This window comes from Pseudorasbora parva, chromosome 25 (genome assembly GCF_024679245.1).
Source record: "Pseudorasbora parva isolate DD20220531a chromosome 25, ASM2467924v1, whole genome shotgun sequence".
NCBI classification, from domain to species: domain Eukaryota; kingdom Metazoa; phylum Chordata; class Actinopteri; order Cypriniformes; family Gobionidae; genus Pseudorasbora; species Pseudorasbora parva.
In genome coordinates, this window is record NC_090196.1 from 3,028,357 (window position 1) to 3,046,215 (window position 17,859).

Here is a 17,859-nt window from a genome sequence, read left to right on the forward strand (position 1 = left end):
GACACCTTTTCCCTTTTCTAATGACATCTACATTGTGTGCTCTGTCCCCATGTGTCCTTAGTATAGTCAGTTGGAGCTTTCTTTCCTTGGAGTTCTTTGGAGATGAAATGGACCTTAGCGACTTTAGATTGATCTTTATTAAACAAGTTCCAGATGCCTGCCGATTTTGGATTGTGGTTTCTCACAAAAGAGACAGTAATGTTTTTTGGTGTATCTTCTAGATCCGTCATTCTTTTGACTGTGCATGACTGTAAGTGAAGTTATGGAGCCGTCCCCAGATGTGTCAGATTCAGAGTTCCGGTTTCTAGGTCCCCTGTATGTTTTTCTTGTTCCATCTTTAACAGCAGGACTGGCCATGGTGGCAGCATTTTTCTTTAAAGGGTTACTTCAGCGATTAGCATATGGCTTTGTATCAGTAGAAAACCTATAGTATATTAAAATGATCGTGCTTTTACCTCAGCTGTCATGACGAGAGCTCATTCAGCTCATCAGGAATGTATGTAATTTGACTCCTGCTGCGTTTGTTCTGACACTTTCTCAGCGGCTTAATCACATATTGAACAGACCCGTTCAGTTTTTAATTGTAGTGTCTGTTCTCTAACTGAACTGATTTTATGAAAATGAACGCGGTCGCAGTCGCGGTGGGAAAGTGAAAGTGTCCAGTAATCCAGTAGCGGTGGCTTTGGGAGTGGCCTCATAGGGCAGCGAAGCATTCTGGGAATTGTCATTCATCCCCATGAGACAAAAATACATTTTCTGTTTTTTCTCAGTCTAGAAAGCACCAAATTAAAAAAATATTTCACATTTCTACTACATTAATGACCCAGTTTAAATACAGATTCATCTTCCCAGCGCTGAAGCATCCTCTGTTATTTCCATGCTGCTTAGTGAGTCTTCAGAATCATATCCAAGCATTTGTTTTTTAAACTGAAATCAGAATTCAGCTAATTAAATTTCCTAAATACAAGGTCTGTGTCACTGAAACAGAACTACAATATCTCCCAATGTCTGTAGAATAAAAGTATTTCCTTCTAACATCCACAAAAAATACCCTATATTTTAAACTGCTAAAACAAATGTAAAACAAAGCATTTTTGTTACATGCATGTAATTACTCTAGTTTAATATCTAATTTCATGAATAAATGCTAAATTAAATGCAAGTTATCAAGTATGAATGGGACTAATGTATCAAACAAACATTGAAAGGGTTGCCTTTGAAGCCGTTACGAAAACCGGTCAAGATAAAATTAATGAATTTTAAATAAATAAATTTTACCTTGGGATTGGAGTGGGACACATTCCCATCTTCTGCAGAGCTGGAATCTGTGTCCATGTGGTTTTGGAAGGCAACCTGTAATCAGTCAAGCATGACAATGTAGCGAATTAGCTCTTAAGGGAAATATTAATAATTATTCTTAACTCATTATGATTAATTATGAATATTTGAATCATTTAAATAGATTAACTTTATGTAGCTACATTAATATTGCAATCAATCAGTTCATTTGTGAACATTTAGTATTGATTATTACTTAATTCTAAGAAAAGGATATTTTGCATGGCTACAGAAAAAATATTCTTCCTTTGTATTTATATAAGCGCTTAGAGCGCATAACCAGATCGATCATTTAAGGGACAATTTGTTTGCAGGCAGGGAGTTAGAACCAAACATATATTGTGCACAAAATTTAATATCTATAAATCACGAACGAGACATGAAACACATACATACACAAAACATACATAGCAATTTATGATAACATTAACATTTGTCTGAACAAAGGGGTTTACAGTTTTACTCACTACACAGCAATTTGTTTTGCGTACGATACTTGCATATGGCTTGAGCCGTAGAAGACCGTCCAGGTGAAAATCGCAGAAGAAAGATCGATGGTTTGGTCTGATGGGTTTTACTACGCATGATTCCTTCCGTGGTGAGTGAAGGAACGACAGTGAACTTGCAGAGTCTCTGATGGTCGAAGAAGGTCCATATGAAATGTGGATGGCCGTGTGTGGGCCTCGGGTTTCTGGTCCCACACAGCACATGGCTCTGTGTATGGAGACCCTCCCTGCTTTGGTGGCCTGGCTCAAGGGCCAGCCACGATTACGTGTTGGTTCAGCCAGAGAGAGAAGAGAGAGAGCGGGCATCCGAGCACCTCCCTTTTTAAGGTCTGGGAGTAGTCACACCCTCCTGGTTGACTTGACCAATGAGATTGTTGGGATTTCCAAGCGGGAAATTCCTCTGGAGATTTTATGGCTCTTTGTTTCAAAATTGAAAAATATGGGTTTTGAAAACTGTTGTGAAGTTCTACGTTAAGAGTACTGTTAAATTATTTGCCATGTCTATTTTAAAGTCAGTCCAAAAAGAAATAGAAAAAGACCAATAATAAAATGAAAAAAAGTTCAATATCCTCAAATTAACTTTCAAAGTTTCTTAACCCTCCTATTATGCTAAATAAAAATATAATAAAAACCTCTGTTATGGGTCAAATTGTCCCACACTAAACACACTCGACAGGCAAATAATCAAGTGAAATTTTAAATCTCATTTCTAAACCTAATCATGGAATCAAGAGTCAAGATTCTGTTATAAAACCTAAAGGCTTTGAAGCAACCAGAAAACAAAACGAATATTTAATATAATTTACATAAAGGCTATTATGATTGTATAATCTTCAAATATGAACATTTAAAATGCTGTCAGTTCAACTCCAACTCCCAACATGCCAAACATTGCCATGGCTGGTAGATGTAGTAGAAATCAAAGCGTATTTCAAAGCGGCTTGCCGCCAGCCGGCCGCGGTCCATTAGGCGGAGGCAACCGCCAAAGAAAATGAAGCAGTCGGCCTGCCGTCTAGTCGCCGGCGGCATCTCGCAAGAAATGGGAGTGACGTATTCGGCGGCAAACGTTTCATCACCGCCAGCGGGACGCACCTATAGCCGGTATATATATACGCACCTATAACTTTATTAATACACAGGCAATAGAAAAAGGGTGTGCCCACACTATGATAATTTGGTTGCTCAGGATGAATAGATTTGTGTGCGATGCATTGCTTTGCACAGCAGGTGTCACTAGGGAGCACACTGTTTCATGAGGCTTCAGGTAAATTAACCTTTTGGTGAACCAATGGGCTGGAAACCCTCAGTGGTTCAGGAAGCCTCATTTGGCCATCACTATTTGTCATGTCACAGACAAGGGAAAATGGTGCGAAGACTGATGTGCAAAAGAAGTTGTAATTTATTATAAAACGAAACATAAATACAAAACAAAACCCACAAGGGGGCAAAAATACATAATCAAAACATAAACTCAAAAACATACCAGAACAGAATCACGGGGAGGACGGGAGACGCAGACATTACACCGATACCACAAAGACTGACAAACACCAGGAGCTTATAACAGGGAACAAATGAGGCAGGGACCGAGGAAACACAGGTGGGAGAAATCAAACACTAATTAGATAACGAGGGGGGAGGGATCAGACAATGACAGAAGCACAAAGGCCATACTGACAAAACCCACATGTGCACACAAGACAGGACAGGCATGTGACATTACCCCCTCCTTAAGGAGCAGCTACCAGACGCTCCACTAGGGACGGGTGGGACGGGAGGGACAGACCAGGGCGGGATGAACAGGGGAAACAGAGAAAGAAGGAACAAACAAAGGAGGGGTTAACAAGGAAGGAATGGGGAAAACAAAATTTTCAGGAGGCCATGGAGGCCCACAAAGTTCAGGCGCCCAGGGAGGCGCGGTCAGGGCAGGGCGCCGGGTCGGCGTGGTCAGGGCAGGGCGCCGGGTCGGCGCAGGCAGGGCAGGGTCCACTGAAACACGATCCACCGGCAAAGGGACCACCGGAACAGATCCACCGGCACTGGGACCACCGGAACACGATCAACCGGAACACGATCAACCGGCACTGGGACCACCGGAACAGATCCACCGGCACTGGGACCACCGGAACACGATCAACCGGAACACGATCAACCGGCACTGGGACCACCGGAACACGATCAACCGGAACACGATCCACCGGCACAGGGACCACCGGAACACTATCCACCGGCACTGGGACCACCGGAACACTATCCACCGGCACTGGGACCACCGGAACACTATCCACCGGCACTGGGACCACCGGAACAGGCGTGGAGGAAGCCTTTCTCCTCCGCCGCCGTCTCGAGGCCACTGGAGCAGGGACCAATGATACACAATCCACTGGAACACGATCCATTGGAACTGGGACCACCTGATCCATCACCGAAGGAGCCCTCCTTCTCTTCCTCCTCCCTCTCCCCAAAGGGGTCATCGGAGGACTGGGGACCTGGCAGTCTGTGAGGATAAGTGGAGGAGGACCAAGCGGACGAAGGCCACCCTTCCATAACTCTCCTCCACCACCACGATTGTACATAAATCCCACAAACTGCCAAAATGATAAAATCCCCAGCATTCCCATCTCCCAAGCGCTAACAGGCTCATTTAGTCTGTTGTTAAAGATGTCCTTGAGCTCTGCCGCGCTGATGTTGAACCCCTCTGCTGCAAAGACGAACCGGTGCGCAAACTCCTTCACGCTGGTTCCCTCCTGCCGGAGGGAGAGGAACATTGCGCCGTCTTCCTGCCATGGGTGAAGCAGAGGGGCAGGGAGATGGGAAAAGGAAGCCTTCCATCTTGCGGAGTCCTCTAATGGTGGTATCGTTCTGTCACGTCACAGACAAGGGAAAATGGTGCGAAGACTCATGTGCAAAAGAAGTGGTAATTTATTAGAAAAAGAAACATAAATCAAAACCCACAAGGGGGCAAAAATACATAATCAAAACATAAACTCAAAAACATGCCAGAACAGAATCACGGGGAGGACGGGAGACACAGACATTACAACGATACCACAAAGACTGACAAACACCAGGAGCTTATAACAGGGAACAAATGAGGCAGGGACCGAGAAAACACAGGTGGGAGAAATTAAACACTAATTAGATAACGAGGGGGGAGGGATCAGACAATGACAGAAGCACAAAGGCCATACTGACAAAACCCACATGTGCACACAAGACAGGACAGGCATGTGACAGTGTTTGTATCTATCGTTTGTGGTAAGTTGTTTAAAATGTAGAAATCAATATAATTATATTACAATTTGTAATAATAATAATAATAATAATACATTTTATTTATAATGCACTTTATATTAAACAAAATCTCAAAGTGCTACAGAATTAAAAACAATCAACAACAATAAATAAATAAGTAAATTAATAAAATAAAATAAATAAAACTGAAAAATAAAATAAAATAAAGAAGTAACAAGTCAACTAAAAGCTCAATTAAAATTTGTCATTCATAACTCACGAATGTAGATAGGTATCGTAAATATGTGCAAAAAAATCCAGCATGCACTAACAGGGTTGGGACAAAGCCTGTAATAATGCCATCCTCGCATCGTTCTGTCAAACACATTCTGATAAACATTGTTGCTGGGAAATAATTATTACTACAGTATAATGTATACTGTGCAGCTCTGAAGCTAAATGGTTCTAAAACAACTTGTCTTATTACCTGTGTGTCTGTTGGTGAGGGGATCACAGAATCTCCTGCTGGTTGAGTGACTGGATGTGATTCTGGGCCCAGCTAAAAATCAAATTAAAAATTCAATTTTCATTGTTGAACCGTTTCTATCGGACATGTTCGATCTTTCGGATCAGCAGTACAGAATCAAGAGCCGTTTCTATCGGACACGTTCGATCAAGTATCGAGAATCGTTTCTATCGGACACGTTCGATCTTTCGGATCAGCAGTACAGAATCGAGAATCGTTTCTATCAGACACGTTCGATCTTTCAGATCACCAGTACAGAATCGTTTCTATCAGACACGTTCGATCTTTCGGATCAGCAGTACAGAATCGAGAATCGTTTCTATCAGACACGTTCGATCTTTCAGATCACCAGTACAGAACCGTTTCTATCGGACACGTTCGATCTTTCGGATCAGCAGTACAGAATCGAGAACCGTTTCTATCGGACACGTTCGATCTTTCGGATCACCAGTACAGAATCGAGAATCGTTTCTATCAGACACGTTCGATCTTTCAGATCAGCAGTACAGAATCGAGAATCGTTTCTATCAGACACGTTCGATCTTTCAGATCACCAGTACAGAATCGTTTCTATCGGACACGTTCGATCTTTCAGATCACCAGTACAGAATCGTTTCTATCAGACACGTTCGATCTTTCAGATCACCAGTACAGAATCGAGAATCGTTTCTATCAGACACGTTCGATCTTTCAGATCACCAGTACAGAATCGAGAATCGTTTCTATCGGACACGTTCGATCAAGTATCGAGAACCGTTTCTATCGGACACGTTCGATCTTTCGGATCGCCAGTACAGAATTGAGAATCGTTTCTATCGGACACGTTCGATCTTTCGGATCAGCAGTACAGAATCAAGAACCGTTTCTATCGGACACGTTCGATATTTCGGATCACCAGTACAGAATCGAGAACCATTTCTATCGGACACATTCGATCTTTCGGATCAGCAGTACAGAATCGAGATCCGTTTCTATCGGACACGTTCGATCTTTCGGACACGTTCGATCAAGTATCGAGAACCGTTTCTATCCGACACGTTCGATCTTTCGGATCAGCAGTACAGAATCGAGAATCGTTTCTATCGGACACGTTCGATCTTTCGGATCAGCAGTACAAAATCGAGAACCATTTCTATCGGACACGTTCGATCTTTCGGACACGTTCGATCTATCGGACACGTTCGATCAAGTATCGAGAACCGTTTCTATCGGACACGTTCGATCTTTCGGATCAGCAGTACAGAATCAAGAATCGTTTCTATCGGACACGTTCGATCAAGTATCGAGAACCGTTTCTATCGGACACGTTCGATCTTTCGGATCACCAGTACAGAATCGAGAATCGTTTCTATCAGACACGTTCGATCTTTCAGATCACCAGTACAGAATCGTTTCTATCAGACACGTTCGATCTTTCAGATCCCCAGTACAGAATCGAGAATCGTTTCTATCAGACACGTTCGATCTTTCAGATCACCAGTACAGAATCGAGAATCGTTTCTATCGGACACGTTCGATCAAGTATCGAGAACCGTTTCTATCGGACACGTTCGATCTTTCGGATCGCCAGTACAGAATTGAGAATCGTTTCTATCGGACACGTTCGATCTTTCGGATCAGCAGTACAGAATCAAGAACCGTTTCTATCGGACACGTTCGATATTTCGGATCACCAGTACAGAATCGAGAACCATTTCTATCAGACACGTTCGATCTTTCGGACACGTTCGATCTATCGGACACGTTCGATCAAGTATCGAGAACCGTTTCTATCCGACACGTTCGATCTTTCGGATCAGCAGTACAGAATCGAGAATCGTTTCTATCGGACACGTTCGATCTTTCAGATCAGCAGTACAAAATCGAGAACCATTTCTATCGGACACGTTCGATCTTTCGGACACGTTCGATCTATCGGACACGTTCGATCAAGTATCGAGAACCGTTTCTATCGGACACGTTCGATCTTTCGGATCAGCAGTACAGAATCAAGAATCGTTTCTATCGGACACGTTCGATCAAGTATCGAGAACCGTTTCTATCGGACACGTTCGATCTTTCGGATCACCAGTACAGAATCGAGAATCGTTTCTATCAGACACGTTCGATCTTTCAGATCACCAGTACAGAATCGAGAATCGTTTCTATCAGACACGTTCGATCTTTCAGATCACCAGTACAGAATCGAGAATCGTTTCTATCAGACACGTTCGACGTCTGATAGATCATCTGTATCAATTATCTTGATTCTTGATTCAAGTATCGAGAACCGTTTCTATCGGACACGTTCGATCTTTCGGATCAGCAGTACAGAATCAAGAATCGTTTCTATCGGACACGTTCGATCAAGTATCGAGAACCGTTTCTATCGGACACGTTCGATCTTTCGGATCACCAGTACAGAATCAAGAATCGTTTCTATCGGACACGTTCGATCTTTCGGATCAGCAGTACAAAATCGAGAACCATTTCTATCGGACACGTTCGATCTTTCGGACACGTTCGATCTATCGGACACGTTCGATCAAGTATCGAGAACCGTTTCTATCGGACACGTTCGATCTTTCGGATCAGCAGTACAGAATCAAGAATCGTTTCTATCGGACACGTTCGATCAAGTATCGAGAACCGTTTCTATCGGACACATTCGATCTTTCGGATCACCAGTACAGAATCGAGAATTGTTTCTATCAGACACGTTCGATCTTTCAGATCACCAGTACAGAATCGAGAATCGTTTCTATCAGACACGTTCGATCTTTCAGATCACCAGTACAGAATCGAGAATCGTTTCTATCAGACACGTTCAATCTTTCAGATCACCAGTACAGAATCGAGAACCGTTTCTATCGGACACGTTCGATCTTTCGGATCAGCAGTACAGAATCAAGAATCGTTTCTATCGGACACGTTCGATCAAGTATCGAGAACCGTTTCTATCGGACACGTTCGATCTTTCGGATCAGCAGTACAGAATCGAGAACCGTTTCTATCGGACACGTTCGATCTTTCGGATCACCAGTACAGAATCGAGAACTATTTCTATCGGACACATTCGATCTTTCGGATCAGCAGTACAGAATCGAGAACCGTTTCTATCGGACACGTTCGATCTTTCGGATCACCAGTACAGAATCGAGAATCGTTTCTATCGGACACGTTTGATCTTTCGGATCACCAGTACAGAATCGAGAATCGTTTCTATCGGACACGTTCGATCTTTCGGATCACCAGTACAGAATCGAGAACCGTTTCTATCGGACATGTTCGATCTTTCGGATCAGCAGTACAGAATCGAGAACCGTTTCTATCGGGCACGTTCGATCTTTCGGATCACCAGTACAGAATCGAGAACCGTTTCTATCGGACACGTTCGATCTTTCGGATCAGCAGTACAGAATCGAGAACCGTTTCTATCGGACCCGTTCGATCTTTCGGATCACCAGTACAGACTCGATAACCGTTTCTATCGGACACGTTCGATCTTTCGGATCACCAGTACAGAATCGAGAACCGTTTCTATCGGACCCGTTCGATCTTTCAGATCACCAGTACAGAATCGAGAACCGTTTCTATCGGACCCGTTCGATCTTTCGGATCAGCAGTACAGAATCGAGAACCGTTTCTATCGGACACGTTCGATCTTTCGGATCAGCAGTACAGAATCGAGAACCGTTTCTATCGGACACGTTCGATCTTTCGGATCACCAGTACAGAATCGAGAACCGTTTCTATCGGACACGTTCGATCTTTCGGATCAGCAGTACAGAATCGAGAACCGTTTCTATCGGGCACGTTCGATCTTTCGGATCACCAGTACAGAATCGAGAACCGTTTCTATCGGGCACGTTCGATCTTTCGGATCACCAGTACAGAATCGAGAACCGTTTCTATCGGACACGTTCGATCTTTCGGATCAGCAGTACAGAATCGAGAACCGTTTCTATCGGACACGTTCGATCTTTCGGATCAGCAGTACAGAATCGAGAACCGTTTCTATCGGGCACGTTCGATCTTTCGGATCACCAGTACAGAATCGAGAACCGTTTCTATCGGACACGTTCGATCTTTCGGATCAGCAGTACAGAATCGAGAACCGTTTCTATCGGACCCGTTCGATCTTTCGGATCAGCAGTACAGAATCGAGAACCGTTTCTATCGGACACGTTCGATCTTTCGGATCAGCAGTACAGAATCGAGAACCGTTTCTATCGGGCACGTTCGATCTTTCGGATCACCAGTACAGAATCGAGAACCGTTTCTATGGGACACGTCCGATCTTTCGGATCACCAGTACAGAATCGAGAACCGTTTCTATCGGACACGTTCGATCTTTCAGATCACCAGTACAGACTCGAGAAGCGTTTCTATCGGACACGTTCGATCTTTCAGATCACCAGTACAGAATCGAGAAGCGTTTCTATCGGACACGTTCGATCTTTCAGATCACCAGTACAGAATCGAGAAGCGTTTCTATCGGACACGTTCGATCTTTCAGATCACCAGTACAGACTCGATAACCGTTTCTATCGGACACGTTCGATCTTTCAGATCACCAGTACAGAATCGAGAACCGTTTCTATCGGACCCGTTCGATCTTTCGGATCAGCAGTACAGAATCGAGAACCGTTTCTATCGGACCCGTTCGATCTTTCGGATCAGCAGTACAGAATCGGGAATCGTTTCTATCGGACACGTTCGATCTTTCGGATCACCAGTACAGAATCGAGAACCGTTTCTATCGGACATGTTCGATCTTTCGGATCAGCAGTACAGAATCGAGAACCGTTTCTATCGGGCACGTTCGATCTTTCGGATCACCAGTACAGAATCGAGAACCGTTTCTATGGGACACGTCCGATCTTTCGGATCACCAGTACAGAATCGAGAACCGTTTCTATCGGACACGTTCGATCTTTCAGATCACCAGTACAGACTCGAGAAGCGTTTCTATCGGACACGTTCGATCTTTCAGATCACCAGTACAGAATCGAGAAGCGTTTCTATCGGACACGTTCGATCTTTCAGATCACCAGTACAGAATCGGGAACCGTTTCTATCGGACATGTTCGATCTTTCGGATCAGCAGTACAGAATCGAGAACCGTTTCTATCAGACACGTTCGATCTTTCAGATCACCAGTACAGACTCGATAACCGTTTCTATCGGACACGTTCGATCTTTCGGATCACCAGTACAGAATCGAGAACCGTTTCTATCGGACACGTTCGATCTTTCGGATCACCAGTACAGAATCGAGAACCGTTTCTATCGGACACGTTCGATCTTTCGGATCAGCAGTACAGAATCGGGAACCGTTTCTATCGGACACGTTCGATCTTTCGGATCAGCAGTACAGAATCGAGAACCGTTTCTATCAGACACGTTCGATCTTTCAGATCACCAGTACAGACTCGATAACCGTTTCTATCGGACACGTTCGATCTTTCGGATCACCAGTACAGAATCGAGAACCGTTTCTATCGGACCCGTTTGATCTTTCGGATCAGCAGTACAGAATCGAGAACCGTTTCTATCGGACCCGTTCGATCTTTCGGATCAGCAGTACAGAATCGAGAACCGTTTCTATCGGACACGTTCGATCAAGTATCGAGAACCGTTTCTATCGGACACGTTCGATCTTTCGGATCACCAGTACAGACTCGATAACCGTTTCTATCGGACACGTTCGATCTTTCGGATCACCAGTACAGAATCGAGAACCGTTTCTATCGGACACGTTCGATCTTTCGGATCACCAGTACAGAATCGAGAACCGTTTCTATCGGACACGTTCGGTCTTTCGGATCACCAGTACAGAATCGAGAACCGTTTCTATCGGACACGTTCGGTCTTTCGGATCACCAGTACAGAATCAAGAATCGTTTCTATCGGACACGTTCGATCAAGTATCGAGAACCGTTTCTATCGGACACGTTCGATCTTTCGGATCACCAGTACAGAATCAAGAATCGTTTCTATCGGACACGTTCGATCTTTCGGATCAGCAGTACAAAATCGAGAACCATTTCTATCGGACACGTTCGATCTTTCGGACACGTTCGATCTATCGGACACGTTCGATCAAGTATCGAGAACCGTTTCTATCGGACACGTTCGATCTTTCGGATCAGCAGTACAGAATCAAGAATCGTTTCTATCGGACACGTTCGATCAAGTATCGAGAACCGTTTCTATCGGACACATTCGATCTTTCGGATCACCAGTACAGAATCGAGAATTGTTTCTATCAGACACGTTCGATCTTTCAGATCACCAGTACAGAATCGAGAATCGTTTCTATCAGACACGTTCGATCTTTCAGATCACCAGTACAGAATCGAGAATCGTTTCTATCAGACACGTTCAATCTTTCAGATCACCAGTACAGAATCGAGAACCGTTTCTATCGGACACGTTCGATCTTTCGGATCAGCAGTACAGAATCAAGAATCGTTTCTATCGGACACGTTCGATCAAGTATCGAGAACCGTTTCTATCGGACACGTTCGATCTTTCGGATCAGCAGTACAGAATCGAGAACCGTTTCTATCGGACACGTTCGATCTTTCGGATCACCAGTACAGAATCGAGAACTATTTCTATCGGACACATTCGATCTTTCGGATCAGCAGTACAGAATCGAGAACCGTTTCTATCGGACACGTTCGATCTTTCGGATCACCAGTACAGAATCGAGAATCGTTTCTATCGGACACGTTTGATCTTTCGGATCACCAGTACAGAATCGAGAATCGTTTCTATCGGACACGTTCGATCTTTCGGATCACCAGTACAGAATCGAGAACCGTTTCTATCGGACATGTTCGATCTTTCGGATCAGCAGTACAGAATCGAGAACCGTTTCTATCGGGCACGTTCGATCTTTCGGATCACCAGTACAGAATCGAGAACCGTTTCTATCGGACACGTTCGATCTTTCGGATCAGCAGTACAGAATCGAGAACCGTTTCTATCGGACCCGTTCGATCTTTCGGATCACCAGTACAGACTCGATAACCGTTTCTATCGGACACGTTCGATCTTTCGGATCACCAGTACAGAATCGAGAACCGTTTCTATCGGACCCGTTCGATCTTTCAGATCACCAGTACAGAATCGAGAACCGTTTCTATCGGACCCGTTCGATCTTTCGGATCAGCAGTACAGAATCGAGAACCGTTTCTATCGGACACGTTCGATCTTTCGGATCAGCAGTACAGAATCGAGAACCGTTTCTATCGGACACGTTCGATCTTTCGGATCACCAGTACAGAATCGAGAACCGTTTCTATCGGACACGTTCGATCTTTCGGATCAGCAGTACAGAATCGAGAACCGTTTCTATCGGGCACGTTCGATCTTTCGGATCACCAGTACAGAATCGAGAACCGTTTCTATCGGGCACGTTCGATCTTTCGGATCACCAGTACAGAATCGAGAACCGTTTCTATCGGACACGTTCGATCTTTCGGATCAGCAGTACAGAATCGAGAACCGTTTCTATCGGACACGTTCGATCTTTCGGATCAGCAGTACAGAATCGAGAACCGTTTCTATCGGGCACGTTCGATCTTTCGGATCACCAGTACAGAATCGAGAACCGTTTCTATCGGACACGTTCGATCTTTCGGATCAGCAGTACAGAATCGAGAACCGTTTCTATCGGACCCGTTCGATCTTTCGGATCAGCAGTACAGAATCGAGAACCGTTTCTATCGGACACGTTCGATCTTTCGGATCAGCAGTACAGAATCGAGAACCGTTTCTATCGGGCACGTTCGATCTTTCGGATCACCAGTACAGAATCGAGAACCGTTTCTATGGGACACGTCCGATCTTTCGGATCACCAGTACAGAATCGAGAACCGTTTCTATCGGACACGTTCGATCTTTCAGATCACCAGTACAGACTCGAGAAGCGTTTCTATCGGACACGTTCGATCTTTCAGATCACCAGTACAGAATCGAGAAGCGTTTCTATCGGACACGTTCGATCTTTCAGATCACCAGTACAGAATCGAGAAGCGTTTCTATCGGACACGTTCGATCTTTCAGATCACCAGTACAGACTCGATAACCGTTTCTATCGGACACGTTCGATCTTTCAGATCACCAGTACAGAATCGAGAACCGTTTCTATCGGACCCGTTCGATCTTTCGGATCAGCAGTACAGAATCGAGAACCGTTTCTATCGGACCCGTTCGATCTTTCGGATCAGCAGTACAGAATCGGGAACCGTTTCTATCGGACATGTTCGATCTTTCGGATCAGCAGTACAGAATCGAGAACCGTTTCTATCAGACACGTTCGATCTTTCAGATCACCAGTACAGACTCGATAACCGTTTCTATCGGACACGTTCGATCTTTCGGATCACCAGTACAGAATCGAGAACCGTTTCTATCGGACACGTTCGATCTTTCGGATCACCAGTACAGAATCGAGAACCGTTTCTATCGGACACGTTCGATCTTTCGGATCAGCAGTACAGAATCGGGAACCGTTTCTATCGGACACGTTCGATCTTTCGGATCAGCAGTACAGAATCGAGAACCGTTTCTATCAGACACGTTCGATCTTTCAGATCACCAGTACAGACTCGATAACCGTTTCTATCGGACACGTTCGATCTTTCGGATCACCAGTACAGAATCGAGAACCGTTTCTATCGGACCCGTTTGATCTTTCGGATCAGCAGTACAGAATCGAGAACCGTTTCTATCGGACCCGTTCGATCTTTCGGATCAGCAGTACAGAATCGAGAACCGTTTCTATCGGACACGTTCGATCAAGTATCGAGAACCGTTTCTATCGGACACGTTCGATCTTTCGGATCACCAGTACAGACTCGATAACCGTTTCTATCGGACACGTTCGATCTTTCGGATCACCAGTACAGAATCGAGAACCGTTTCTATCGGACACGTTCGATCTTTCGGATCACCAGTACAGAATCGAGAACCGTTTCTATCGGACACGTTCGGTCTTTCGGATCACCAGTACAGAATCGAGAACCGTTTCTATCGGACACGTTCGGTCTTTCGGATCACCAGTACAGAATCGAGAACCGTTTCTATCGGACACGTTCGGTCTTTCAGATCACCAGTACAGAATCGAGAACCGTTTCTATCGGACACGTTCGGTCTTTCAGATCACCAGTACAGAATCGAGAACCGTTTCTATCGGACACGTTCGGTCTTTCAGATCACCAGTACAGAATCGAGAACCGTTTCTATCGGACACGTTCGGTCTTTCAGATCACCAGTACAGAATCGAGAACCGTTTCTATCGGACACGTTCGGTCTTTCAGATCACCAGTACAGAATCGAGAACCGTTTCTATCGGACACGTTCGATCTTTCAGATCACCAGTACAGAATCGAGAACAGTTTCTATCGGACACGTTCGGTCTTTCAGATCACCAGTACAGAATCGAGAACCGTTTCTATCGGACACGTTCGGTCTTTCAGATCACCAGTACAGAATCGAGAACCGTTTCTATCGGACACGTTTGATCATTCGGATCAAAAGTACAGAATCGAGAACCGTTTCTATCGGACACGTTCTTTCAGATCACCATTACAGTGCTACAGAAAGTGTAGAATGATTTTTTTAAACTAAAGTACATACAATTATGAACTGCAAAAAAAAAAAAAAAATGTAAAAGTGATCATTTTTGTTATGTTCATTTTTAATGTGGCGGAGAGACTGTTCTTCCTTTGTTTGTTATGAAACATTAGGACAATATATTGAGGTCATTATAAAAACTTCAATTTAAGACCATTTTCAAAATATACTCAAAATGTTGCAAGCAAAATCCTCTAATTTTGTTAACTTGTCACATTAGAAGAACATTTATAAAGAACATTCAACATCTTATCGCTTAATGATATACATCTCATCGCTTAATGATATCCTCAAAACGGTTTCCTAATGTGGCGGAGAGAATGTTGTTATTATGAAACTTTGACAATGTTTTTTTTAAGATCATTGTACAACTTGTTACCTCAGAAACATTACTAAAACATCCTTTGAATGTTGCAGTTAAAATGTTATATCTTGGTTTGCATTTAACGCTACAGGAACATTTTTTAAATGAGAAAACATTCTTAAAATATTCATTAAACATTACATTCAAATTTTTTCTTCAGAACATTAACCCAACTTTAGGGAATGTTAGCCAAACTTCTGAAAACGTTCCCTGCAAGCTGGGATTATTCTTAAAGTGAAATCTTCAATGTCTAGTGTGTGTGAGTGTGTTCTGAGCACAAGCTGTTGTAAATCCTGCCCACTTCTTTGCATTGTCAGCACATGCTTCAGTCTGAGAGTGTTTATAGTGCTGTGAGTTTAACACTTCATGACTGAGAGCAGAACAGAACACAATCTTCATCATCACACAAGACACAAGAACAACAATGAACACCATCATCATCTTCATCTGGACCATTTCACTCTTTATTCAAGGTAAGACAAACATGTTGACTCTGGTTTTGGTGTTCTTGTAAAAGTATATGATGATAGTAGTTTTAAACACTGATTGATTTTCTTTTCTCTTCTTCAGGATCCAGAGGAGTCACTCTGACTCAACCTGAAGTTAAAACTGTCCAACAGGGTCAAACAGCTTCAATAGAGTGTCATATAGATGTAGGAATATACGGCAGCTACTTAGCCTGGTATCAGCAGAAACCTGGAGAAGCTCCTAAACTCCTGATTTATTACATAAACAGCCGTTATACTGGAACTCCATCTAGATTCAGTGGCAGTGGATCTGGCAGTGATTTCACTCTGACCATCAGTGGAGTCCAGACTGAAGATACAGGAGATTATTACTGTCAGAGTTTACACTGTACTAGTAGCTGTGTGTTCACACAGTGATAAAGAGTCGTACAAAAACCTGTGTCAGTCAGACGTCACAGTGACTGCACTGATACAGCTGAGAGATACTGCAGCTGCTGATGGACCATCACACACAACACAATGGGGGATCAAACCTTTCACACACTTTATTTAGTTATTATGATGTAAGTGAACATGTAGCACAATCTTATATCTCTTACTAAAATGTGGAGAAAATGTGAGTGGTGAGGATCAGAAAGGGCTTTATTTTTCAACTATCCAGTGCAGGACACAATAACAGTAGGCTTAATAACTTGTGGCTCGTGCACAGTCTTCACACACACAGGCAAGCACATCATTTTGTGACACAATAACAGTAGTATTTTTAATTATGCAGGCTTTCTCATCCGCTATTGACGCTTGCTGGTTGGTGTGAGATGCATTCTGGGATCCCGGTCTGTCTGAAGTCCACACAAGTCTCCTCTCGATGGGTCCTCGATAAAAGGGACGGATCAAGAACTCCTCCGGGGATTTGAACTGAACTAGTCGAGATGTGAACTTTGAAGAGGAGCAGGACTTGGGCAGCGACTGATGACGATCCACAAGAACACATATTGAGAAACCGCCACTGTCTCCACCCGTGTGTGTGTGTGTGTGTGTGTGTGTGTGTGTGTGTGTGTGTGTGTGTGTGTGTGTGTGTGTGTGTGTGTGTGTGTGGACTTTCATCAGATGTTCAGTGCTGATCCAACACACTTTAAACACTGAAATATCAACCTCAACCAAAATGATGGTTTGGATCAGAACTCAACATTGTATCAATGTCACCATGATATCAGGAACAACACAATCACACACAACACTGATCACAGCACACACACTAATAACACTATATCATTACAATCAACATCAATCTGTGTTTCTGAAGAGAATGAGTCAGTGTTTTAATATGATCATCATGTTTTAGGTGTAATATATGATCCCTGTCAATCAAACTGAACAGACTGCATTCAGTCACTTCTGCTGTCTGGACGAGATGCTTTCCATTTGACCACAGAAAGATTTACATTCTTACACAATTACTGTCACAACGGCTGATTCTTGATTTGAGATCATGATTTTAATGATTTATATTATATTTATATATATTAAAGTTCAGCCCCTTCTGTAAGTGTAAATGTGTAGCAGAAGTGAAAGTGGTCTGTTCCAGTCCAGATCCTGTAACCAATCAAAGAGTGAGACTGAAAATCCCATTTGCATTGTCAGGGTGGAGTGATTGTGATCCTCTCAGAATAGAGCAGCTCTGTCTCCAGAGACCATGTTCAAACCCCAAGAGCTTTATTTGACATTTACTGCTACATCAACCTTCTGAAAAGCACCTGCATCTTCATCTGTTAGTTGAATGATGTTGTCAGACAC

The 17,859-nt window shown here is 43.6% G+C and overlaps 1 gene segment (V, D, J or C); it reads left to right on the top strand.

Annotated features, from left to right (window-relative positions):
- Window positions 1-16,022: 16,022 nt before the first annotated feature.
- LOC137064391 (immunoglobulin kappa variable 3-20-like) lies at window positions 16,023-16,482 on the top strand. The segment is given in 2 exon segments: window positions 16,023-16,071; window positions 16,169-16,482. Coding segments are annotated over 2 exon segments (363 nt in total).
- Window positions 16,483-17,859: the final 1,377 nt, after the last annotated feature.